This window comes from Aythya marila (genome assembly GCF_965140915.1).
Source record: "Aythya marila genome assembly, chromosome: 15".
NCBI lineage: Eukaryota > Metazoa > Chordata > Aves > Anseriformes > Anatidae > Aythya > Aythya marila.
In genome coordinates, this window is record NC_139056.1 from 14,031,172 (window position 1) to 14,055,889 (window position 24,718).

Genomic DNA, 24,718 nt, shown 5'->3' on the forward strand with positions numbered 1-24,718 from the left:
ATCAACCCCTCCAGAACTACCAGCAGCCTAAAACCCCTGCCCTAAATCCCCCTTTTGCCCTCCTTGCACGAGGCAGGGAAACACCCACGGCACCGGGGGCTCGCAGGAACTCAGGGAAGCGATCAGCTGCTGCGCTCAGCTGGCACCGGGTTTTATGAGGCTTTTGTGTGCAGCCTGCCCGGCCCCATAAATGATTCACCGGAGAGATAAAGGACTTGGGAATTTGGCCAACCCTGAGGACACGTGTGGGGCTACTCCAGTCCCAGTGCTGGGTACCACGGTGGGGCCGTGGGGTGGTTCTGCTGGTGCTTTGTGCAACCCGGGCACAGGATGAATGGGCTGGGGAGCACCAGTGATGTCCAGGCTTCCCCTTCATTGGTGGGGATTAAACAGTGCTGGAGCACCAAAATACCCTTGTCAGGATGCTCACTCCCACCCTAAACCCAAATCCTGTGGGATTTGTGCTTTCTGCTCACCACCAATGCACAGGCACAAGGGATTGACCCCGGAGCCTCCCCAAAGGGACCCCCAACCCCTCCTGCTGCCAGCACAGGCAGCAAAACCCCCACCACCGGCTCCCCTCAGCTGCTTTGTTCGTCTCCATGTTGTCCACCCTGCCTGGGGCTTGCAGAAGCTGCAACACCCACCCGAGCTGCTGCAGAGCACGGCCGGGCTGCTGGGTGGCAGTGTTGGGATGCACACTGCGCTGCGCAGGGGCGTGCACGGCAGCGAGACACGCAGCGTGCAGGAGCGTGCGCACAGCACGGGGCACAGCACGGAGCCATGCACCCAGCTGCCTGCTGCACCACGGGCTGCACGCTGCCGTGCACACGTCCCAGGGCCTTGCACGCTCCGAGGTGTGCAATGCACAAAGAAATGCGTGCGCCAAGGTGTGTGCTGCACCAGGGATTGCAATCACACTGACACGCGTTGTCCGAGGAATTGCATGCTCACTGCACCAGGGAGTGCACACCCTGCAGCATGCAGCTGTGCAAGGAATTCCCAGGTGTCCTCTGCTCCAGGAATTGCAGACCCTGATGTGCACATTGCACCAGGAACGGCACGCTCACTACATGCTCGCCGCACCAGGATTTGCACGCTCCCAGCTGAACACCACGCGGGGCTTTGCGCACGCCGAGGGGCACGCTGCAAAACAGATCGCACGCACTGACACGCACGTTGCACGAGGGTTTGCACGCTCCAAAGTGGGACCACGAACTGCGCAGTCCCACCACATCACCCCTGCTCCCCACCCGAGCCTTTACTATGCCCTGCAAGGCAGCAACCACCCCCGCTTCACCCCCATGGGGTCTGCAGGGGGCCCGGTGCCTTCCCTGGCTGCTGGGACCCCGGCCTCAAGCGCAGTTTTTCGGACACGTGTATGCCTGGTTCCTGAGCTCTGCGTGTTCACCCAGGATCTCCAACACCAGCAGGGCTTTATTCTCCTGGCTGCTGGCCGAGCACCTTCGTTAAGGCAGGGCTGGGTGATGCTGCAAGCCAGGAACACCACATAAATCCCCATGGCACAGCAGTGTGGTGGTGGTGGAGCTGCAGCCCCTTCCCCATCAGCCCGGGGGCCTCCCAGCTGCAGCAGCACGGGGCCGGATGCGCAGACCCAGGGCCCCTGCGAGGCGGTTTTGGGTTTCAGCACAGCCCCTCCGCCCCACATTCCTGCTTTCCCCGGGGCCTCCCTGCAGCCAGGCCCTGTAAAAGCAGGGAAAGCCCCCCCTGCACCCCAGGTGACGCGTCCCCACGGCTGTTTGCCCTACAACAAAGCAGGGAGCAGCTCGAGGTGCTGTGTCTCGGGGAGTGAAACCTTCCCTCCTGCAAAAGGAGCACCCCCCCAGGCCCCTGCTCTTCCCCAGAAAGCCAAAATTCAACGCACAACTCCGAATTGCAGGTCCCCATCCTACCATGCAGGTGGGAATATGGGCACAGCCTGGCTGGGGAGCACCGCTGGGCATCCCCTGCGTGCTCAGGTACCTCCATGCGAGCCCCTCAGACCCCCCGTGCCTCAGTTTCCCCATGTGCAGGGCTCCCTCCAGCCCCACCAGGGAGGCACAAAACCCCATTGCAAGAGAAATGGGTACAGATGTACCCACAGAGAGAGGCAATAGGGTACAAAGGCTGCCCAAGAGCCCAAACCCCACGGTGACCCCAGGAGCAGATGGAGCCTCCTCCCAGAGGGGGCATTTTGCAAATACACAAGACAATACCTGACATCCCCGGGGGGACATAAAGCCATTTGGGGACCCGAATCGGCCCTTTCTGCCAGCTCCCCCATTTCCCAGCCCCGTCCCCTGGTGCAACCAGCAGAGGCTGGGTGGGAGGCGCAGCGCTAATCCCTGAGGCCCCGTTCCTAATCCTGACTAATGGACCCTTTTCACCTCCACAATGGGGTTATCCATCTGGAAGGCCATCTCCGGGCTCAGGAAGCCACAGCTGGTGCCCCCCCGCTCCAGCCCCAAACTGCAGCCCCCTTCCCTGAACCCAAATCCCACCCCGCTGCCTGCAGGGATGGACCCTGTCCCCCTGCTCCCCCCACCCGACACCCCCAGCCCCACCAGGCAGCCAAAACATCCCCTCACCTCACCAAAACCCAAAAGCATGGGCTGCAAAATGCCCCCCAGCCCCTCCCAGCCCTTTATAGGGAGCTCCCAGCTGGGTCCTGTTACAGCTCAGGGCTCGTAGCCACAGGCGGCTGCACCCTTAAAGCGATGGGGCCCTGCTCTGGAGGGGTTATGGGGGGACACCCCTGGTCCTGGGGGGGCTTGACCTTTATTTCCCTCCTGGCTGAGCCCTCTCACTCCTTCAGGAGAGGTTTGAACACAAATCCACAAATCCACGGGGCTCAGCCTCTGCGGGGACGGGGGTCTCTGCACCCACCCCCTGCAAAAGGTGCCCGTGCCCCAGCCCCAAAGCTCAAGCTGCAAGCACCACCCCCCACCTCCTCCTCCTCCTCCTCCTCCTCCTCTTCATCCCCCATCCTCAGCAGCTTCCTCCAGGCCTGGGCAGGAAACACCGACATCCTCCCCGCAGCCCTGACTCATTTCCAGCCACCCCAAGGCTCCCCCCATTCCTCCCGACCCCTTTTTGGGATGCGCTGTGCCCGCATCCCTTTGATGCTGCACCGGGACCACAGTCCCAGCCCTGCTCCCACCACTTTTTAATCCCGAGGGAGCAGCCACAGGATTGGGATTGGGGCATTTCTCCCCAATCTCCCGGCTTATTTTGGCGAGCTGCGTGGGCAGGTGCTGGCAGCACGCTTGGGGCTGCGCTCTGAATTCTTCCGCGCCGGCTCCTTGCAGCAGCAGTTGGTGGGGGGAGGACACGGGGACCATACAAAACCCTCCCTCCTGGCCCTCCTCCGGGGCTGCAGCAGACGGTGGCTGCGAGGGGCGATGGCCACGGGCCAGAAACGTGCCCCTTCCCTGCGTTTAACCCAAATCATCTTCTCCCGTGGGCCCCGGATGTGGGGACACGGCGCTGCCACCGCCGTGCCCCGTTTCGCACCCCCACGGGAAGCCCCCGGCGCTCGACCCAAAGCTTTGGGACCCCCTTCTAGGGCTGCCCTTTGTTTTCCTCGTGCTGCTTTTTTTTTTTTTTCCCCTTCCTTAATTCCACCTAATGCAATTTTAATGAGGCCAGGGCGCCTGCCAACTGTTGGGAGAGCCTCCACCGAGGCTCCCGGGGGCAGCCGGCTCCTGGGGTGTCCCCATCCATGTGTGTGTGTGTCCCCACCCTGCAGCTGCCAGGAACCGCAGGCTCTGCCCGGGATTTGGGGTCTGGGTGCTTTGGGGAAAGCCCGAAATCTCAGGGGGATAAAGGAGCTGAATCACCTCCTGGTTTGTCAGCAGCTCGCGATGCTCCTCGCCCCTTCCAGCCCCGCTGGCGGGTGCGTGGGGTGTGCGCAAAACCTGACACCCGCTGTGCTGCCGGGGGGGGGGCTCAGAAATACCCCAAACCCCACGGGATTGAACTAAATACAGGGGAAAAATGCAAAAAAAAATGCAAAAGGCCCTCCCCAGCCCCATGGCTGAGCTCCTGCAGGGGGTACCTGCACTGGGGGGCTTCCATCTCGCTGCCCCTATGAGGGATGCGCACAGCCCCGGGTCCCCAAGGAGCCAAACCTGTCCCCAGTGTGTTGTCCCTGTGGCAAAATGCCCCAAAAAATCCTTCCAGCAGGGACAAGCGAGGGCTCTGCCACCTCCCCGCCAGGCCAGGGGATGCAGGGGACACCCGGGGGTGAAGCCAGCCCTCCTTGCCCCCACGCCTGTCCCCAAGCCCCGATTTCAGCCCGATTTCACCCTCCTGCCCCAAAGCTGCGTGGTTTTCTGCAGCCGAAGCCGAGCTGTGGCAAAAAACATCTGGGGAAGGTGCAAAAAGCGAGGGCAGGACGGAGGCCAGGCCCCAACCCCTCTGCAGCCAGCACTGGGCTTTTCCTCTGGGCTTTTCCCAGACTTTGTCGGGGCCGTGGGGGTGCTCCGGAAAGCCCCCATCATTTATGGCCTCATTTATGGCCTCATCCCGGGGCTGGGGACCTGAGCTCCCGGGGCCTTGCAGCTCTCGGTCACAGCAGCTTGCAAATGCAATACAGAGAGGGAAAAGCAGCAGGGAAAGGCAGCTCCTTCCCTCCTGCTCCATCACACGCAGCAGCTCATGGGAGATGGATTTAACACCGCACCCCCAGCCTGGGGGGCACCGGTCCCCTTTGGGGACACCCAGGGACATCCCCCTGCCCTGCTGCGCTGGCTGTGCCAGCCAGCGCTGGGGAGAAAACCCTTTATTATTATTTTTTCTCCTGCATAATTACTTTTTTTTTTTTTTTTTTTCCCTGCTGAGCAGAAAGGCCGCTTCTTTCCCAGCCTCGCACCATCTGCGGCAGGAGGAGGCAGCTGCGGGCCTGGGCAGCTGCACGGCCCCGCGGCCGGGTCCTAACATCCCGCTGCTGCTGCTGCTGTAGGATGGGGGAAAAAAAAAACAAAAAAAACACCTCTGAAAAGCCCCTGCCTCGCTGGGGATGGAGGGTTTCGCTTCCAGCCCCGCCGTGGGGTTGCTTCTGGTTGGAAACGAGGTGGATTTGGAGCAGGAGGAGGAAGGGGAAGAGGAAGGAGGAGAAGGAGGAGAAGGAGAAGGAGAAGGAGAAGGAGAAGGAGAAGGAGAAGGAGAAGGAGAAGGAGAAGGAGAAGGAGAAGGAGAAGGAGAAGGAGAAGGAGAAGGAGAAGGAGAAGGAGAAGGAGAAGGAGAAGGAGAAGGAGAAGGAGAAGGAGAAGGAGAGGGAGAAGGAGAGGGAGAAGGAGAAGGAGCAGGGAAGACGAGCGGGCTGGATGGGCCCCAAACCCCCTTGGCACCCATCCCGGCTCTGTTTCTGCCCCGGGGGGGTTGTGGCAGCAGCCCCCGGGCAGGGCGGGCGGCTGGGTGCATCCTGCAGGCGGAGGAGCTGCCAGAACCAGTACGCCCAGTACAAAACCAGTGCAGCCTGGGGGGCTGGGGGGGGGTGGGGGTGAACGCAGTCGTTCCTGGGGATGGTGCCAGTGGCTCCTTGTCCCGCTCCAGCCCAGTTCAGCTCCCTGATCCGGCTGGAAACCCCCCCCCATCCCTCTGTTTTCCCCCAATTTTCTGTCCCATAGTGCTGTGCCCACCCCACTCCCCCCCCCGTACCCCCCTAAACCCCCTTTGCGCACACAGTGACCCCCCCATGGGGGTCCCCCTGCTTTGCCACGTCCCTGTGGGGGACTCAGCACAAATTTGGGGCCACATCAGCACCCGGACACCCCCTGAGCCCCCTCCCCAGCCCCCCACCACCCCTTGCCCACTGCAGGGGGGGGAATTTTGGGGTCCCCCAGCCCTGGGTGCCTGGCACGGGGCATTCAGGTGGCTGGGGGGGGGGGGGCTACAGCACTGCCCCCCCCTTCTCCCTGCTGCCTTTCAGCCCTGCAGCACATCCAACGGGGCGGGGGGGATAATTTGGGGGGGGTCTGGCAATGTAGGGTGAGTTTTGGAAGGGGATGGGGTCTTGCGATTCAAGGGGGAGCCTTGCCTTATAATGGGGGGGGGTCTCGCAGCACACTGAGGTCTTGTAATGCTTGGGGGGGGGGTCCTGCGTTGCGAGGAGGGGTCTTACAGTGTGTGTGTGGGGGTCTCGCAATGCTGGGGGGTCTTGCATTATGGGGGGGGGGGGCACTGCAGGGAGGGGGAGCGTGGAAATGGGGGCGGAGGGGGGGGTCCCTGCAGCATGGGGTGGGCTTTGCCACGCAGAGGGGGGGGCGTTCCTACAGCAGGGGGGGGCGGTCCCACAGCACAAGGGGGCCGTCCCTGTGCAATGGGGTTTCGTGCAATTTTATAGGGGGGGGGGGGTCCTGCAGCAAAAAGGGGGGGGGTCCCTGCGAGGCAGCAAGGGGGCTGCACAGGGGGGGAGGCGGGGGCTGTCGGAGGGGCTGGGAGGGAGGGGGGGGGCGGCGCTGCGGCGGTGGGGCCGTATAAAAAGGCGGCGGGGCCATATAAAAAGGCGGCGGGGCCGTATCAAAGGCGGCGTCGGGGCCATATAAAAGGCGGCGTCGGGGCGGCAGCGGTGGCGGCGGCGGCGGCAGCGGCAGCGGCAGGATGACGGCGAACGGGACGGCGGAGCCGGTGCAGATCCAGTTCGGGCTGATCAACTGCAGCAACAAGTACCTGACGGCCGAGGCCTTCGGCTTCAAGGTGAACGCCTCGGCCGCCAGCATGAAGAAGAAGCAGATCTGGACGCTGGAGCAGGACGGCGAGGACTCCAGCGCCGTCCTCCTCAAGAGCCACCTGGGCCGCTACCTGGCGGCCGACAAGGACGGCCGGGTGAGCTGTGACAGCGAGGAGCCCGGCCCCGACTGCCGCTTCCTCGTGGTGGCCCACGGCGACGGGCGCTGGTCGCTGCAGTCCGAGCCCCACCGCCGCTTCTTCGGCGGCACCGAGGACCGCCTGTCCTGCTTCGCCCCCGCCGTCTCGGCCGCCGAGAAGTGGAGCGTGCACTTGGCCATGCACCCGCAGGCCAACCTCTACAGCCTGGCCCGCAAGCGCTACGCCCACCTAGGGCCTCGCCGCGACGAGCTGGCCGTGGACCGCGACGTGCCCTGGGGGGTGGACGCCCTGATCACCCTGCTCTTCGTGGAGCAGCGCTACAGCCTGCAGAGCTGCGACCACCGCCTGCTGCGCTGCGACGGCCGCCTCGTGCCCGCCGCCGAGCCCGGCACCGCCTTCACGCTGGAGTTTCGCTGCGGGAAGGTGGCTTTCCGGGACGGTGAGGGACGCTACCTGGCCCCCTCGGGCCCCAGTGGTACCCTGAAGGCGGGGAAGAGCAGCAAGGTGGGGAAGGACGAGCTCTTCGCCCTGGAGCAGAGCTGCCCGCAGGTCGTGCTGCGCGCCGGGAACGATCGCAACGTGTCCACCCGGCAAGGTGAGGGGATGGGGATGGGGTGGGAGAGGGATGGGGACGTGGGGAGGGAGGGATGGGGACGTGGGGAGGGCTGGGGACGTGGAGATGGAGAGATGGGGATATGGAGAGGGAAGGATGGGGACATGGAGAGGGCTGGGGACATGGAGACGGAGAGATGGAGACGTGGAGAGGGCTGGGACATGGAGATGGAGAGATGGGGACGTGGAGACGGAGGGATGGGGACATGGAGAGGGCTGGGGACATGGAGACAGAGGGCTGGGGACACAGGGCAGTGCGCCCCCGCGGTGCTCTCGGCATCACCCCCAGCCCCCAGCCCTCTGGCACCGTCTCCTCGCCATCCCCGGCACCCCTGGGGCACCGCGGCCCCTCCGCGCCCCCCTGCATCCCTCGGGAGCTGTCCCCCCACGGGCACGGCCCCGTGACCCCGCTCCCTGCATCCCCCCGCAGCACGGTGTCTCCTCCGCACCCCCACATCCCTGGGGCGTCGCTGCCCCCCGTGGTGCCCCCCCTGCAGCCCCCCAGCATGGGGACCCCCCCTGGGGCAGCAGCGACCCCGCAGGGTGCCCCCTGCCGCCCTCCTCCATGGCCATGTGAGGGGCTCTGCCCCCCCCTTGAGCCCCACAGACGCCTCCCTGAAGCCCCCATTTCCCCGTGGCACCCCCACCCTGGGGTCCCTCCCCCTGCCCCCCCACATCCTGCCCCAGCCCCCTCCCACATCCCTCTCCCTCCCCCTGCGCCCCCCCAGCACCCCCATCCCTGCAGCGTCGCCTCCTTGGGGTGCCCTGGGAAGGGGGGGGGGACACACACAGTGAGGGGCTGCCTGGGGGGGCAGAGGGGATCGGGGGGGGGGGGATTCATGGGGTCTTCCATTGCCGGGGAGGAGGCAGGGCTGCCGGCCGCCTCGCTGCCTCCGGAGCTCATTGTTCACCAACAAAGCCCTTCCCAACCCCCCCTCCTCCCCGAGCATCTCTGGGCCACGCACCCTGATGCACGGGGCCCTGGGGGGGGCTGCGGTGCCCCCCGATGGGGCTGTGTCCCCCCCGATACATGGGGGGCGTGGGTGCCACCACCCCCCCGGCGCTGGCAGCAATCCATAAAATGGCTTCGCCGAATCTCTCGGCGGTGCGGGGTGGACGTGACCTACATGGAGCCGGCACAAAGGCGGCCGTGATGCTGCCACCACCTCTCCCCCACGTCCCTATGTCCCTGTGTCCCCATATCCCCATCCCCTCATCCCGTGGGCGAAGCCACCCCGTGCCCCGATCCGTGCGCCACCGCTCCCCGGGCACGAGGCCACCGTCGAGCACAAAGCGCAACCGGCCCCGCGCCCGGTGGGTGGGTGGGTGGGTGGTGGGGCCAAATCCCATCTTTGGGGCTCGGAGAGGGGCTTTGGGGTGTGCACGGAGAAGCACCGGGCCCCCAAAAAAGCGAGCCCACGGCGGGCAGGGCGATGCTGAGCAGCCGCAGCGTGGGAGCCCCGGGGCACGGCGCCGGCGTGCCAAGTCAGGCCGGCGCACGCCGGGCGCGGGATGGGTGCGAGCATGCCTTGCTGCGGCACAGCCCGGGCCAAAAAGCACCGGGGGGGGATTTTTTTTCTTAAAAAAACCCAAAATATTTATATATTTCAAGGTTGCTGCTTAACCCTTATCTGCGCGCGGGCGGCGACCTTGCAGCCTTTTTCTCCTTTCGGAGAATAAATCCTGCGCTGAAAGAAAGAGATTGCTGCAGAGGAGATGGGCAGCCCTGCCCGGGGGCTCGGGGAGGAGGAGGAGGAGGAGGAGGAGGAGGAAGGCGATGGCGATGCTGGCGATGGCGGCGCGAAGCTGCCGCAGCACTGTGGGGGAAGGGTTGCTGCAGCCCTTTGTGACGGGAGATGGGAAAACCAGATGTGGGGCGAGGAGTGGGCTGGGGGATGTGGAGAGGGGGCTGGGGGGACGCGGAGAGGGGGCTGCGCTCGCCAAGCCGCCGGCTTTGTGTGCTGCGGAGAAAGGGGGGGGGGGGGGGAGCCAAATCTCCCCGGCAACAGGGGTCCCCCCACTGAGCACGGGCCCTCTCCAAGAGAAATAAAGCGGGGAGGGGGCGCAAGGGGGGGGAACGGGGAGGAGGAGGAGGGGGCTGCAGCCACCCAAGCGCCCGCGCTCCCTGCGGAAGCGGTGGGAGCTCATCCTGCGGGGTGCTGGGAGCGGCACCGCCTGGCTCGGGTCCCTTTTGGGTTTCTGCTGGGCTCTTGGGGAAGGTCCCTGGGGTAACGGGCTGGCAGCCACCAAATCACCCAAACACCCAGCCAAGGAGGCATTTGCAGGCATTTCTTCCCCCTCCCCAAGCCCTGGTAGCTCCTGTGACCCCCCCTTGGGGCTGGGGGTGGCCCCGTGGCTCCCAGCACCAAAACTGTGGCTGTGCCCCTGGGGGTCCTGAGCCCCACCGCACCTTAAAAAGGAGCCGGGGGTGTTTGTGAGCAGCCAGCAGCTTCCTTCCCCTGCTGGATGGCTCCGAACAAAGGGCCCTTTGTGGCAAGGAGGGTCCCCGAGGGCTCACTGCGCCCCTGCCAGCCCCCCTCCTGCCTGGGGAGGGGGGAAAAAGAGGGTGAGAGGTGCTCGGAAAGGAGGAATTTTTGGGGAGGGGAGGCCCAGGGATGCAGCTTGCAGGATGGGTGGGGGGCGAGGAGGGGCAGGCACAAAGCAGGTGGAGATGAGGAGAGGCTCCAGGATGGAGCTGGGGACACGTGGGGCACCCAGTGGTGCGTTGGGGCTGGGGGATAGCAAGGAGGAAGAGGATGAGTGCAGGGGAGGGTTTGGGGGGTGCAGCTCCGCCCGTGACCTGTTGCAGAGCTGCACCCCAGGGTGCTGGGGCGGCCCCGTGAGCTCTCCAGGCTGTTTTTCCTCGACAAAACCCCTCCTGGTTTGCCTTCCTGGGGTAGCATAAACCCGCCTGAGGGCGATGCCAGGAAGGTGGCCGGGCAGAAGGGCTGGAGGGATGGGATCTGCTCCTGCTCCTGCGCCCACGCTCACCTCCAGCCTCCTCCCCATCCCCAGGGCAGAGGCGCACAGGACCCCGCAGCAACCCCTTGGGTTTCTCCCAAGCTGCAGGGCACCCACAAAGGGAATTTTTTGGGGGGGACCAGCAGGCTTCTCACCCCTCCTGGAGCATCACCCCGCAGCCGGCCCCGTGCTCGGCCCCCTCCTGCCTCCAGCTGTAATTAGCAGCCTTGGCAAGGTCAGGGAGAGGCGTTGCTGGCTCCAGACTGCCTTCACCAGGAGCGTTAATTAAAGCCTGCAGCAGGAACCACGGCCGGGCGCTGCGGGAGGGCGGCGCGGGTGCCTTGGGCTGCAGAAAGTGGGGGACACGTGGCCGGGCTGGGAGCAGGACAGGGGGACACGGCGAGGGCGACACAGCCAGCGTCCCGCCATCCCCCAGCTCCTCCAGCCCTGACCCCCAAACCTTCAGCTCGGGCTCGGTTACAGCCCTTTGAAGCCTCCCCATAATTGCATTCCTTTCTGCTGACTCGGCGTAACCCAACCCCGGGCTGGGGGCGGTGGGAGACCCCCCCCCCCCTCGCCAGCAGGCCCCGCGAGGCGCAGCCACTTCCTCCTCCTGGCACGGGATAAAGGAAAAACCTCCCCAAAATCCCTGCTCCAGGTGGGAGCAGGGGGCTCGCCGTGCCGGGGCTCCATCCCTGGCCCGTCCGTGCAGCATCTCCCGGGCTCCCTGCTGCATCTCCAGGCTGAGGAGCTCCCCAAAAACGTGGTGTGGAGGGGCTTGGGCATGCAGCTGGTGGGGCGAGCTGTTCCCGTCCCCGCTGTCCCATCGGGGACTGGGTTCTGCAGCGTTTTCTGAGGCTGAAGCCGGGCTCGTGCCGTGCCGGGAGGCGCGGGGCTCGCCGAGGCCTCTGCTCACAAAGGTTTTTTTGGCCAGCTCTCAGCTGTCGGTTACACGACTCTCGGCAGAGCCAGCGTGGGGCTGCAAGCAGCTGGGCCTGGCGCTGCTTTCCCAGCGGGAGGGCAAAATCCAAACCAAATGTTCAAATGTTCCCCCTCCGCCGTGAGGCCACGCTGCGCCCTGCGCCTCCCCATGAGCACAAACCCGGCCCCGTGGCACCGGGCAGCTTCAGCACACGGGGATGGGGCCGGGAGCGGGGCTGCTGGCGGCACCACGATGGGATGGTTGAGTCAGCCCCGAGCTCTGCCCCATGCCTGGCCCCATATTTTTTCTGGGACGGAGCCCTGGGAGGCAGCAGAGCCCTGGGGAGGTGCTGGGGGACCCCCGGCTGGGGGGAGGTGGTGCGAATATGGGCAGCATTGTGGAGGTGACAGGACAGCTTGGGCACGGGGAGATAAGATGAGGGACTACAAAGAAAAGCCTTCAAAGCCTAATCCCTTTAGAAGGGGGTGGGAGGCTGATATGCAAAGCCCAGGCAGCAGATCCTGCCCGTCTGGCGTGCAGGGTTTGGAGATGCAGATCCAGAGATATCAGGCCGCCAGGTAGCCGGGTCTGACACATTTCGGGGGAAGGCATTTCCATTTCAAAGGCCGGGAGCCAGCTGGTGCTGGGGTGTCCTACAGAGGTGGTGCCTCCTCCTCCAGCACCTTGTGGGCAGCGGGAGCTGGCACCAGCACCGTGCGTGCCTCCAAGGGGTGCACGATGGGGTTTGAGCCCCTAACTCTCATGAAGCAGGGGAGAAATAGGGATGTTTCCAAGCTTTCAGCTCAGAAAGGCTCAGCCCAGCCCGTGCAGGCAGCAGGACTCCCGGGGAAGGGGCCGCATCCAGCTCCCTCCTCGAAACCCAACCCGGCCAACTCAGCTGCTCCGCTTCGGCTCCAAGCTATGGCTTGTGACTCCCATCCCGAAAGTATTTTTAGGCAAAAAACCCGCCAAGCTGGAGAGCTCTGCCTGCCAGCATTTGGCCCCGGCAGCCCTGACTAAGCAGGTTTGTTGGGCTGAGCGCCTGCGGGCAGATTTGCTTGTGGCCGGGGGCCAGCGGTGGCCCTGGCACCGCACCCGGTGGCCACGGGGCCGACCGCATCCAGCTCGGCAGGGCTGGGGTGAGTGGGGTCCCTGGCCTGGGGGAAAACCCACTGTGAGGCACTGTAAGCTCCAAAATGTCCGAAACAGCCCAAAAATGGTGCCTGAAAATGGGGCAGCCACTGGCTGCTGGGTCATGGCCACGGCGGTGAGATGAGAGCCCATCAGTGGCACGGTGGCCACAGCGAAGGGGTTGGATAACCCAGCTGTGACCTCCTGGAAAACAAAAAAACAAACAAAAAAAACAACCTACAGCCCTTTTGCATGTGAAAATACCCCAAATTGTCTTTGTTTTGCTCTCCTAGAGCCAAGAGCCCTGAGCTGGGGCTGGGTTCTGGCCTTCTCTTTGAGCACCCAAATGGAAACCCGGGTTTGAACCCCAAATGTCACGGGGAGGCCATGTGTGAGGGGCTTGGGTGTTGACAAATTGAAGCAGGAGCTGGTTGTGGCCCTGGCAGCTGGGTCTCCATGGGTTGGGGTCCCTGTGACACCCCCTGACCTCCGCCTCCATCCCGCAGGCATGGACCTCTCGGCCAACCAAGACGAGGAGGGCGACCAGGAGACCTACCAGCTGGAGATCAACAAGGACACCAAGAAGTGCGCCTTCAGGACCTACACGGGCAAGTACTGGACCCTCACCTCCAACGGGGGCATCCAGTCCACCGCCTCCACAAAGTGAGTCCCCGCCTCGCGCCCCCGGCCGCTTCGGGGACCCGCTCGCGTTTCCGAGGGGCTCGCCCCAAAAACGAAAACCCCAAAGCGAATTCCCTGGAGAGCCGGGGCTGAGCCTGGGCTCGCCCCCGCGGTGCTCGGGAAGTCCCTTGGGCCACGTCATCCTTCCCGGCAGGCTGGGGCGGCCAAAACGCTTACCCTGCACTTAGAGCCGGCTGCTGGAGCTGGGCGGAAAGGCCCCAAAGTGCCTCCGGCTCTGTGTCCCCGGGGACAGCCCGGGGGCCGAGGGCTTAACCCGGGCGGACGCCGCAGCTTCCCTCGTCCTGCCAAAACCCAGCTGGATCAGGACATCCCGCTTCTGAACTCAATGGGGGAGGTGTTTTTGGGGGTCCCTGGTCTGAAATGTCCTGCTGACTGCACTGTGCCCCCGCAGGAACGCGAGCTGCTACTTTGACATCGAGTGGTGCGACAAGCGCATCACCCTGAAAGCCGCCAACGGCAAGTACGTGACGGCCAAGAAGAACGGGCAGCTGGCGGCCTCCATGGAGACAGCGGGTAAGGGACCCCGTGGATAAGGGACCCTGCAGGGACCCCAGCCCCGGCTTGGGATGGCAGCGAGGATGGGGTCGGGGGTGTCCCCAAACGCGGCACCTCGCCCTGGTGATGCTGGGGGGTGGGTGAGAAATATCGGGGCACGTGCGCCCTCCTCCCGGGGACCATGCTTTGTGTCCCCACGGGCTCACACCGCTCTCCCCTCCGGCGCAGGCGAGACGGAGCACTTCGTGATGAAGCTGATCAACAGGCCCATCATCGTCCTGCGCGGCGAGCACGGCTTCATCGGCTGCCGGAAGGTGACCGGCACCCTGGACTCCAACCGCTCCTCCTACGACGTCTTCCAGCTGGAGTTCAACGACGGAGCCTACAACATCAAAGGTGAGGCCGTGGCTTCGTGCCGGGGGCTCCGTGCACGTCCCCATCCCCGTGGGCATCGCCCCTGGGGGGGGGTCCCCGCGGCGGTGGCGGCTCACGGGGTGCCCTCTGCCCGCAGATGCCACCGGGAAGTACTGGATGGTGGGGAGCGAGTCGTCCGTCACCAGCAGCAGCGACACGCCCGTGGACTTCTTTTTTGAGTTCTGCGACTATAACAAAGTGGCCATCAAAATCAATGGCAAATACCTGAAGGGCGACCATGCCGGGGTCCTCAAGGCATCTGCCGACGCCATTGACGCCTCCACCCTCTGGGAATATTAATGCACTTTAGCGTACCTCCCATTGCCAACTTTCCTTTCCCCTCTCTCTTTTTTTTTTTTTTTTTCCTATTTTTTCCTTTTTTTTTTTTTTTTTTGGTTCGGTTTCGTTTCGTTTTGAATTTCTCCTCTCTGTAAAAGGATTTCCAGACTGGCTTTGCCCTCCCCTCCCGCCGTAGAGCCCAGCGCCTTGTGTCGGAGGTGGGTCCCCCCCCTGCACCCCCGTGAGAACTGGATCAGTCACCCGGCAGCGCGCGGTGCTGCCGCCTGCACCTGGAGGGCTGCCGAGGGCCCTTCCTCGCCCCGGCCTCGCTCAGCTCGGAGGCTGCCGTACCCCGTCCCGGCCCCGAGCACCACCTCAGTAGTTTACTTTCTTCTCTGCAACTGGAAAAAGAAAAAAAAAAAAGGGAATGAGGTCACCTCCGTGCTCTCCTCTCCATAGCAGTGCCGGTGCCACTTCGCCCTGCGCTGCCAGGGTCCCCCCCGGTCCCCGTCCGATCCTAGGCAGCAGAGACCCCTCCGCTGTCCCGTCCCCAGCCGAGGCACAAGAGGTGACCTTACGTGCTGCAGTAGGGCCAGCAAGCTGATCCCCTCCCCGGCTGTGCAGGTGGCACACCTGGAATCAATTTTTGGGGTGATCCCATCTGGAAAGCCCCGGCAATTCATCTCGCTGCCACCTTGCGCTCCTCTTCCTCCTCTTCCTCCCCTTCCTTGGGGTCAGCCCTGCCCCTCGCAGTGCCCCTGGTGCCGAAGGAGCTGTTGTGCCCAGGAGGGGACAGAGGTCGGGGTGGGGACACGTGGAGCAAACCCACATCAGGGGGGCTCCAGCACCGGCCCCCCCCCATCCCCATCAGTGCATGGTGCCGCGTGCCCCTCCAACGGGCACAGCCTCCCCCGGGCGCCGGCTGGAGGCAAGAGCTGCAGATTTCGGTTTACAGAATAGAAAAGTTCCTTAGCAAACTTTGCACAGTGATATTTGCTCAGTACCTTTTCTTCTTTTCTCTCTTTTTTTTTCTTTCTTATCTCTCTTTTTTCTTTTTTCTCATACAAATACTGGAACAGCGAAGCGCATCCCTGGATGCCCGCCGCTGATTTGGGAAGCGCCCCCGAGGAGGGGCAGCTCCTGGTCCACCAGCCCGCGGGGGCACCTCGGCTTCGCCAGCATGCCATCTCGTCCTTACTGGAAACAGAAAAGAAAAGAAAAAAAAAAAATAATGACCAAAACAGTATTTTTGTTAGTATCTATTTATATATGCTCTCCATGGCACTGTGTTACCAGCTGTTGTCTGTACTAGGTCTGCATTAGCGTGTAACGATGTGAGCGTTCGCGACGGGTGGTGCTGAAGCGTCCTCGAGGGTGTTGAAAGGCACTTCGAAATCCTTTGGGGGGCCGCTCCCCACACCACGGAGCCTTTTCCCCGTGCCCCTCGCCCCCCCACGCCAAGGGTGCTCACGGCGTCGCCGCCGCTGTGCCAAGACGAGGCCGGCGCCTGCCGCAAGCTCGGGGCTCGCCAGCCTTAAAACCTGTCCGAGGGGCAGCCTCCGCGGGAGCTTGGTGCTAAACTCTCAGCTCGGAGAGCGACCGGCCCGTCCCAGCGAGGGGACAGCTCGCAGACGGGTCCCTCGCCACCACAGGGTCCCCGCCGGGGCCCTATTTCGGCTCTCCCAGCCAGCGCCCTGGAAAACGCGCCCGCCCGGGGCCGAGGGCGCCTCTCGAAGGAACCAAGTGTCTTGATGAAGCCCCGAGCAACCCCAGGACTTGGCGCTCACTCTTCGCTGGCCTTCACACCCGCCGCGTCCCCTCCTCCCCGGCCCCAGTGGCAGATCAATCCGTGTCCCCCCCTCCCCTGCTCCGGCTTCTCCCCTGTGACACTAGGTCGACATCTCCTCCCCCCCCTCCCCGTCTCCTCTCCTCGGGTGTCGTGACTCTCCGAAAACATCTCACTCTGAAATTTAAGTTTGGGGTTCGTTCGTTTTTTTTTTTTTTTTTTTAATTTTTTTTGTTTATTATTATTTTTTTTGTAAGTGCCATTTGTATAACTTAAAAGAAAACTAGCTTCAAATGGAGAAAAATGAATAATAAAAAAAAAAACCTGCATTCGGACACGAGCGGTGCTGCGTGGTCTGTGGGGGGGCTGTGGGGATGGCTGGGTTTGGGGACAGCGACCGAGGAGCATCGGGGCTGAGCCCGGGGCACTCGAAGCACAGAGGCTTGAGAGAATTTGGGGGTTGGCCAAAGAGCGTCCCAGAGATGGAGCTGGCTCTGAGGATCGTGGGTGGCGTGGTGGGAAGTGAAGGCTTGCTGCCAGCGAGCAGGCTTAAAAGCAAAGCTGGCCAGAGCCCAGGCCACGTTTCAAGATGCTCGGGGCAGTCCCCAGCCCCCAAAAGACCCACGTGCGTCCTCGAGGTGCTCACAAGGGATGCTCCTGCAGCCACCCTGGGAGGCAAAGCTGCTGCTCTGCTTGGTGACAGGGGGAAAAAAAAAGGAAAAAAAGAGAAAAAAAAAAAGAAGGAAAAACCAAAATGCAGTTGCAGCCAAGCCCAGCCCAAACACTGCGTGCAGGCGGATGAGCCAGGGCAGCAGGATGTGCCCCCAGCCCAGCCCCGGCAGCCACTTGCTCAGCTTTTAAAGGTAAAGTTGGTTTGCTAGGAGCAGAGCTGGAGCTGCAGCACAGCCCAGGAGGGACCTGAGCTTTGAAGAAGCACTGGAGCAGGGCAGCGAGGGCTGAACAAAGGAAGGATGTCGGGCTGCTGCTATAAACAGGGGGAAAATAAAGCAGAATGCTGTGCAGGAAGCGCCGAGCATCTCGCTCTGCTCAGCTTCCCGGCCACACCACGGGCACCCAGCCCTGCCCCACAGCCGGCTGGTGGGGGGCTGCCAAATCCCTGGAAACAGGGTTTTTAACCCAAATCTAACTTCAGTTCACCTCCCCCCTCCACGACACAAAGCAAGCACTGATCCCTTCCTGCACGGCAGCCACCGCTCCCATGTCGGGACCCTCGCTGCACCACGGAGAGCAGAGGAGCCCCCCCGGCGCTGTCTCCCCCCCGTCCCCGAGCTGCCAGCAGCCGTCTCCTTTTTCCTTTTGCTGCTGAGCCAAAGGAAGCCGGAGCCCCGCAGCCTGCCTCCACCGCTGCTCCTGCAAGGGGGAAGTCCCCGAAGCCTGGCGCAGCGCTGCTCACACCTCCTGGTTTCCATTTACAGGAGCGACTGGAAACCATTTTCTGTTCCGTTCCTCTCTCGGCAGCGGCTGGAAGGCATCAGGGCTCCCGCAGGAGGGGCGGGGGGCTCTGCCCTGCAACCCCCCCACCCCGCTCAGCCCCAAAAAGGGGCCAAAAAAGTCCCGTCCCCACCGTCCCGCGGCGGGGCCGAGGCTCCCGCTGCAACCACAGCACGGAGGTGAAAGCCAGAGTGCACAAATTTATTTACAAAAAAATTCAAATTACAATATAATACAGGAAACTTTTTACACACGGAATATTAGAATGGTTTACTACCGGAAGGTAAAGAAAAATATTTTTTTTTATTATTTGTTTTTATTTTTTAATAAAACACCTATTTGTTTTCGGCTATCGTTATACAAAGTTGCAGAACATGCACATCTTTACAGGGTTTTCTTTCTTTTAATATAACGTTTTGCTAAGTGCAAATACTAAGTTTCTCTCTCCACCTTTAAGGCAAGTAAAACGGGACACTGCAATTAACCATAACGAGTACCTGGAGGGGAGCAACCTGGGCACAGCGACCCCCCCGCCGCCCCAAATAACCCAGGGCAGGGCGGGAGGGAAACGGGGCACGGAACTGGAGGGCCCCGAGCGGGGATTTCTGTGGGTTGTGCAATCATTTTTGTTTTGTTTTGTTTTTGTTTTGTTTTGTTTTTGTTTTTTTTAAAGTAAAAACCAAGAACAGACCCAAAATGCTATCGGAAAGCACAGCTGCTGGAAGCCACGCGGGTTGGAGGGAAGGAGCAGCCACACGGTTCGGCTGCGGATGCATTTTCAGTGGTCTGGGGGTTTTCTCGGTGGGAGAAGCAGCCACACACACCGCCAGGCACCTCCCCAGCACCGATTTCTCCTCTCGGACACAAAGCAGCTCGTGGTTCTGCGGGGCTCCAGCCTTTCCCTTCCTCCCTGCCCCTCTGCCAGCAGCCTGAGCGTTGATCCAGGGCAGCACCAGGAGCTGCCACGGCCCCGCGGAGGTGTCCCCAGCTCCCGGGGGTCATCTAAGCCTCATCTTAGGCAGCCCTCAAGCCCAAAAGATCTCAGCTACTGAAAAAAACAAGGTTCCCTTTCTGCAATGGGCAGCCACCCGCACTTTGTCTGAACTGGGTCTATCCTATGAGCTCCCGATGGTGCTGGGAAGGGCAGCATTTGGTGGATTTAAACCTGGCTAAAATCCTGACGAGAGTGGGGAAGCCACCGCAACCCCGCGGCTACCTCCAGAAATACATTAAGAGAGAAAAATTAAAAAAAAAAAAAAAAGATAGCAGCAAGTGAATACCACTTGGTTATTAACGCTAGACAGAACATGGCACCAAGGAACACGCAACGCTTCGCAGGATGTATTTCAAACCATAGGAAACACCTGAAAGCAGGGAAAATGCTGATTCAGCTCCAAAAGGCAGGGAAGTGCCCGCCGTGAAACCCTCCCAAGGCCACAGCCCCACGGCTGGTGGGGAAACCTTCTCCTGCCACCTGGAGCTGCTGTCCCAGGCCTCTCTCTGGGAGCTCCCGCTGCCAGCACAGCGCCGAGGAGATGCTGTGCCAGGGAAGGCTTGACAGGAGTCAAGAGGCAGAGGCAGGGGAGTTTTACCTGAACAAAAAATCACAGGCAAAAGACACCTGGATGCTAAAACACAGCGGGAGGAAACCAGCAAGGAAGTGCAGTGAGCTGGCTCTCAGCAGGAAGGAGCAGGATGCAGCACGGATCAAAACTCAGGAACAACTGCGCAACCGGACTGGTAAAAAAACAAACCAAAAACCAAAACAAGCCCAGAACTTCTGGGAAGAGGCTTTCTCCCTCCAAGCATTTTTTTTTTTTTATAGGGGTCCCAGACAGTACAGCCAAGGTCTGGGGAAAGGGCTTTGCACCAAGGCTCCTCACACACCCCGCTGACAAGCTCAGGCAGCCATCGCAACCCCTGCTCCTTACACAGCTCTGCTTCCCCTAAATCCTCGCCTCCTGAGCCCGGCGATGCTCGTGTTTGCCTTTTAACACGCCCTTCTGAAGCCAATTAAACTGCAATTTAAGTTTTTGGGAGTTAAATGTTTCGGAAGCAGCCAGCTCCCGACAGCACGAGGCTGCTGCCTGCGGGCTTGCAGGGATTTCAGCTAAGGGGGGCTCCGGGCTCGCAGACCTACACGGGTACTCCCTCGTTTTGTGCAAGAGCACACAGCACACACCACTCCTGTGCACCAAAACACTTCTGCCCCAGCAGTCTTGGAGATGAGGGAGCTGGCTTTGGCTCTGAGTGCTTCCCCCAAGTGCAGAAGGGTGTTTGGGGTGCCTGGACAACAGCAAAGCCAAGGCCATGCTTGGGGAAAACACCTGAGCCCTTGGCAGGGGGCAAGCTCAGTTCCCAAAGATCAGGGTAGGGAGTCTCCTGCTGTTTCGGAAAGCCCTGAGACAGGAACGTGGCTCTGGGGCTGCCCACCAAGATCTGAGCAACGAGGTGGCTGCCGCATCCCCTCACTCCTCTTGCAGAGCGAGAAATGCTGAACACACTACGTCTGCTTGGGTTTGAACAATTTATTTCTGCTGGGAGGTGTTAGCAGATTACAGGGATGCTGGAGAAAACGGGAAACCCTGCTTTGGGCTGGGGCGGCTGAGTTCTGTTATCTTGATCCTGAAGGTCTTACTCAGGTGCCAAGTCTCTCCTTCCTTCCCCCGAGACTCAGGCTTGTTGCAGCTGCTCTGGCCAGCAGGAAGATTGGATTTTTGGAAAACTCCCGAGGCACGCTTGCATCCCTGTGCTCCACACGTCTCACTTTCCCTCCCAACAGCTGTCTGAACGGCCCTCACCAAACAAACCAACCAACCAACCAACAAAACCAACCTGGACTCTCAACACGGGAAGAAATCCTTGGAAATGCAGCACCGAGCCCCGCTGCGGCACAGGCTGAAATGTTTTAATTGCAAAAAGTCCGGAGAAGCCACGACCAGGGTGGGGTGTAGTGCAGGGACACGTGAGTCACAGCAGCTCCCCTCGCAGCTGGCTAACCCAGGGGGCTGAAGCAGGACCGGGGGGGGACGTTACCGGGGTGGCTTTGCCCCGCGGTGACTCTGTGTCAGATGCTATTGGAACCGGGTCAGAACCGGTGTCGGGGCTGAGGGCCAAAGTGCATAGGCAAGTTGTGCTCCAGCTGAACGTTGATCTGGGGAAAATCGTAGTTCACCCTCATGTTAGGCAGCGGGGGCACGTAGGGGGCGGGGATGGGGCCTATGTTGAGGGGGATGTTATTGTACATGGGACGGACGGGAGGGAGAGGGAAGGGGGGGTGCACGAAGGGGTACGGAGGCATCCGGGGTTGGTGGAGGTTCTGAGGAACGGGCCTGGGGATGACCTCGATTCTCTGGATTTTCTCCATGGGCTTTTCCACGGGAGGGCCGATCCGCTTGAAGCTGTTCTCTGCAGAGGGAGGAAGGAAAAGAAGCGGTCATCCTACAAACAAAACCCACTGAGCCTGGTTAGCTGCTTTGCCGAGCGGAGAGGAGACATCACTGCACGCACAAGCCTCCTGGCTCCCCATGGTCCCAGCTTCAGCCTGCAAGCAACAGCCCTTTAAAGCTCGAGGTGCTGCCAGCAGGAGCAGGGGGATGGCTGGCACACCTCTAGAGCAAGGTTTTGGTGCTGTTTGGTGTAGCACAGCAATGCCCAGCGCAGCTTGCAGGCAGCCAGGCTGTGGAAGAAGCCAAGAAAACCAGAGCTGGGAACCCCAAGCTCTCCGATCGTCCTCAGTCTGATAGCAAAGCACAGATAAAGATTGTGACTTACCCCCGTTCTTCTTCCTTTGTTCCTCTTCAGCCTCTTTCTGAATCTCCTGAATTATCTTCTCGTCATCTTCCTAGAAACCACAGGAATATAAAGAGTCAGTGGGCTAATTCCTGCTGCAGCAGCTTCCTCCTCTCCCAGTGCTGCTTTTCTTTTCGCCAGGTGTTTGTATAGGAAGAGGCAAATTCAGCTGAATCGTCCTCGTTTGGGGATGATCCAGTCAAAAGCAAGGCTGCGATAGGGGACTGCAGCACAAATCACTTGCACAGAGCCAAGCCTACTCTACAGAGTATGACTATGAGGTTTAGATCAGCTTTCCAGGGAGTTCAGTGCTAAAATTCATCGACTTGATAGAAACCAGAGACCTGCAACCCAGCTCCGCCCAGCCCAAGAGTTGCTGGAGAGCTGTTAATCTTTTAAATGGCAATAGGCTATTAAATATTTACACTATGCTAGCACTTCTTGAGTTTTTGGCCCAACAGCTGGAATTAACACAGCTTAAATCCTGGCTCCACCAGCTAAATGGTGCTCTAACGAGGCCATTTAGATCTTATCTGTAACTTTGAGGAGGACATAAATCACCATACGTTTAACGTCTAGCTAGACGTTATAGCAAGAATATTCAGACAAGAATATTCAGACCCACTGCTCAACGAAAACACAGGAGCAGCTAGAAGCTGAAAGCATCCTTCTGCTCCTTGCTCTTCTCCACCCAAAATAGCAGCAGCCAGACCAAGCAGTGTAGTAAAGCCTCAGGTGGCTGCAGGGAGCTGACATTTACACCTCCTTTTTATTAAATCAAGGGAGCATGATGAATAAAGTCTTGGAAGAAGACCGTGCAACTCCTGAAGCAGAAGACAGGCGTGCCTGGAGGGACAGCCACGGGCACCAGCAGCCCCTAGGGACCAGGCAGCTCCCAGGTTTTGCTCAGAGCCACCCCAGTGTTAGCCTGAAGCCAATCTGATTTGTGTTTCAGCATCAATTGTCCACGTGCAAGAAAGGTGAAAAATGATTTTCTTGATTGCACCGCAGCGTGCCACGGCCATCAGGGTAATCAAGATCCCACCAAGGGTCTAACGAGACAGCTCCCTCGTAGTGCCAGGCAGCAGATGCACTGGTGGCAGCGAGAGGTCCTCCTGGCCTCTGCAGGCTGCATTCGCTGCTGCTGTGTGTCCTTTGGGATGAAACACGGCCTGGCACGGCCAGAAAACAAATGAGAAAAGCTAAACATCTCCGACAGTGTTTGTGCTCTCGTGTTAGTGATTGGGGAAGAAGGCCAAGAACGGGAGCTGCTGGATGACACAGAACACCTGCACCAGCCCCCAGCCCCTCCGGGCCTACCTGCATCCGAAGGAGCATTTGGTTTGCTTCAGCAGTTCATTTGCAAGTGCTAACAGTGGAGCAGGAGGGAAATTCCACACTCCGCACACCCCACAAGGCGCAAGGCTGCTTCGCTTTGTTCATCCTACTTCCAGCACTGGCCAAAACCCATAAATTTCTTCCTGAGCACTCTTAACGTGGAAAATATCCTCTATTTTGAATAGTGCTCTGGGACTAAATTCAAGATATGCTCTGTGTGTATCTACACTGAAATGATATTAGGTCTAGTTGGCCTCCCCATCTCACTGTCCTGCACATGTCTAGCAGCAGTGCCTGGGAAGCTGGGATGTGCCCTCCTCCTGCTACCAGATAAGGTTTCCCTGGGAGACCAAAGTTATCTTAATCTGCAGAAAGCCATCAAAGTCAGTACTTCCCTCCCTTTGATTATTCTTTGAGTCAATGGTTAAAATTAAGATTCTCCGGCAAGTTTTTTTTTTTTCCTCCAAGCAGGCTGCTTCCACAGGCTGTTAATTACAGCCTATCTATCTCCATAAAAAGTGCTGAAGAATGGCTCTTCTGAGCCTATGCAGAACTTCTGATTACCTCCGAGTATCAGATTGCAGCACTCCCTGGCTAGAAAGCAACACGAGACCCGGGCGTGTTCCACAACAGGCAACCAGGCATCCCGTGCTGCTCTCCGGGGGTGGCCCCAAAGCTTCAAGACCTCACTTTGATTTGTTCCCAAAATATTGTTTTTCTGTGCCATTGAAAGTGAGAAAGGCACCTCTCCTATCTTATTGCCACTTGCTTTTTTTTTTTTTTTTTTAAAGTTAAAGTTATGTGACAGGAAAGATGCTGGTATTTTAAGCACAACTGAACACAGCTATCTCCTATATCCTTCCCTTGCATAAAGGTAAAAATCTCCCCTTCAAGCCTAGAAATATGCAAAAGTCCTTTCTAACCAAAGCTTTTGCTGCAGCCTAAGTCCAAAACTAACCCCCCAAACTGGTCCTTTCCAGGCACTACCATACTGCTGCCATGGAGAGCGCAGCTCAGATGCTAACAGCGTCCATCCCATCCCAGAGCCAGGCTGCACCATCCCCTTCTGTTGATGAAGTCAGCCCTGCAGAAGTATGGGAAATTGGACACATCAAGAGCACAACTTCACAAGACCCTCCAGCAGCTAGGGCTGCTTGACCCCTGGTTTAAACTGCAGCTGACCTCTGCATTAATGACAGATCGACAAAGCCATCTGCCCCGGGCAGGCGAGCCAGCTGCAGGCACCCCCGGGTGCTGCTGGCTCCAATTACTGCAGCTCCCAGAGCACGGGGCAAATGCCTAACTGCAAACCCCATCTGCCAGACCTCCAAAAATGAGGTCTGTCTTGTAAGGGTAACGCAAAACACATCGCCTCAAACACAACTGCTGGAGAGCCCTGCTCAGCCCTGTCCCCTCTTCATCTTGAAGAGGGGGCAAACCCTGCAGCATGCCTTTGGGGCAAAAAATCTGCTGACTGCAGACCCATGGGGGGACAAATACAGACCTGGGTGAGGATAACTAGTTCTGGACTAGTTCTGTGGCTGTCCACCACAGCAGAGGCATAACAAGCCACATCTGAGAAAATAAGTTAGCAGCTTTGCTGCTTCTCTGCTGCTAACCTTCCAACGCTAGGATACACTTTAGAGAAGCATTTATACTTAAGCCCACATACCAAGCGTTGGCTTAGAGCCTTTTTGCATCAGTATTTCTGAAAAACTGGTATCCATTAATATAAAGAGAACAAAAATACACTGCACAATATGCACCTTCCTACTTCGAATGAGAACCTGACATTACATTTGGCTCAGCACAGTTCAATACATGCAGCGTTTAGGAAAGATCCAGCTGGAACAAAAGAGAAAACAGGGATATGTGCACATTAAGATAGTTTTAGGCTATTTTGAAGAAAAGCTGAGGCCGCAAGTTCTGGCTACTACATCCTGCACCGTCATAGAAGTAACAAATAAGTCTCAGGGCTGCAAATATACAACAAACACAACAGT

General features: G+C 60.0%; 2 protein-coding genes across 3 annotated transcripts in view; one reads left to right on the top strand and one right to left on the bottom strand.

Moving 5' to 3' along the window:
• The first annotated feature begins 6,574 nt into the window (after positions 1–6,574).
• Positions 6,575–15,062, top strand: FSCN1 (fascin actin-bundling protein 1). Its single transcript, XM_082772549.1, has 5 exons — positions 6,575–7,426; positions 12,964–13,120; positions 13,551–13,672; positions 13,883–14,050; positions 14,166–15,062. The coding sequence occupies exons 1-5, from the start codon at positions 6,604–6,606 to the stop codon at positions 14,366–14,368; spliced, it is 1,473 nt and encodes a 490-aa protein (XP_082628675.1). The 5' UTR covers positions 6,575–6,603; the 3' UTR covers positions 14,369–15,062.
• Positions 15,063–17,772: 2,710 nt separating this feature from the next.
• The window catches only part of RNF216 (ring finger protein 216), a 72,905-nt gene continuing 65,959 nt past the window's right edge, over positions 17,773–24,718 (bottom strand). For both annotated transcript variants that reach the window (XM_082772916.1, XM_082772917.1), the window contains exons 16-17: positions 21,360–21,429; positions 17,773–20,993 (exon numbers count right to left, since the gene is read on the bottom strand). In XM_082772916.1, coding sequence (XP_082629042.1) covers positions 20,674–20,993; positions 21,360–21,429 — 390 coding nt within the window. In that variant the 3' untranslated portion in view covers positions 17,773–20,673. The remainder of the gene's footprint in view (positions 20,994–21,359; positions 21,430–24,718) is intronic.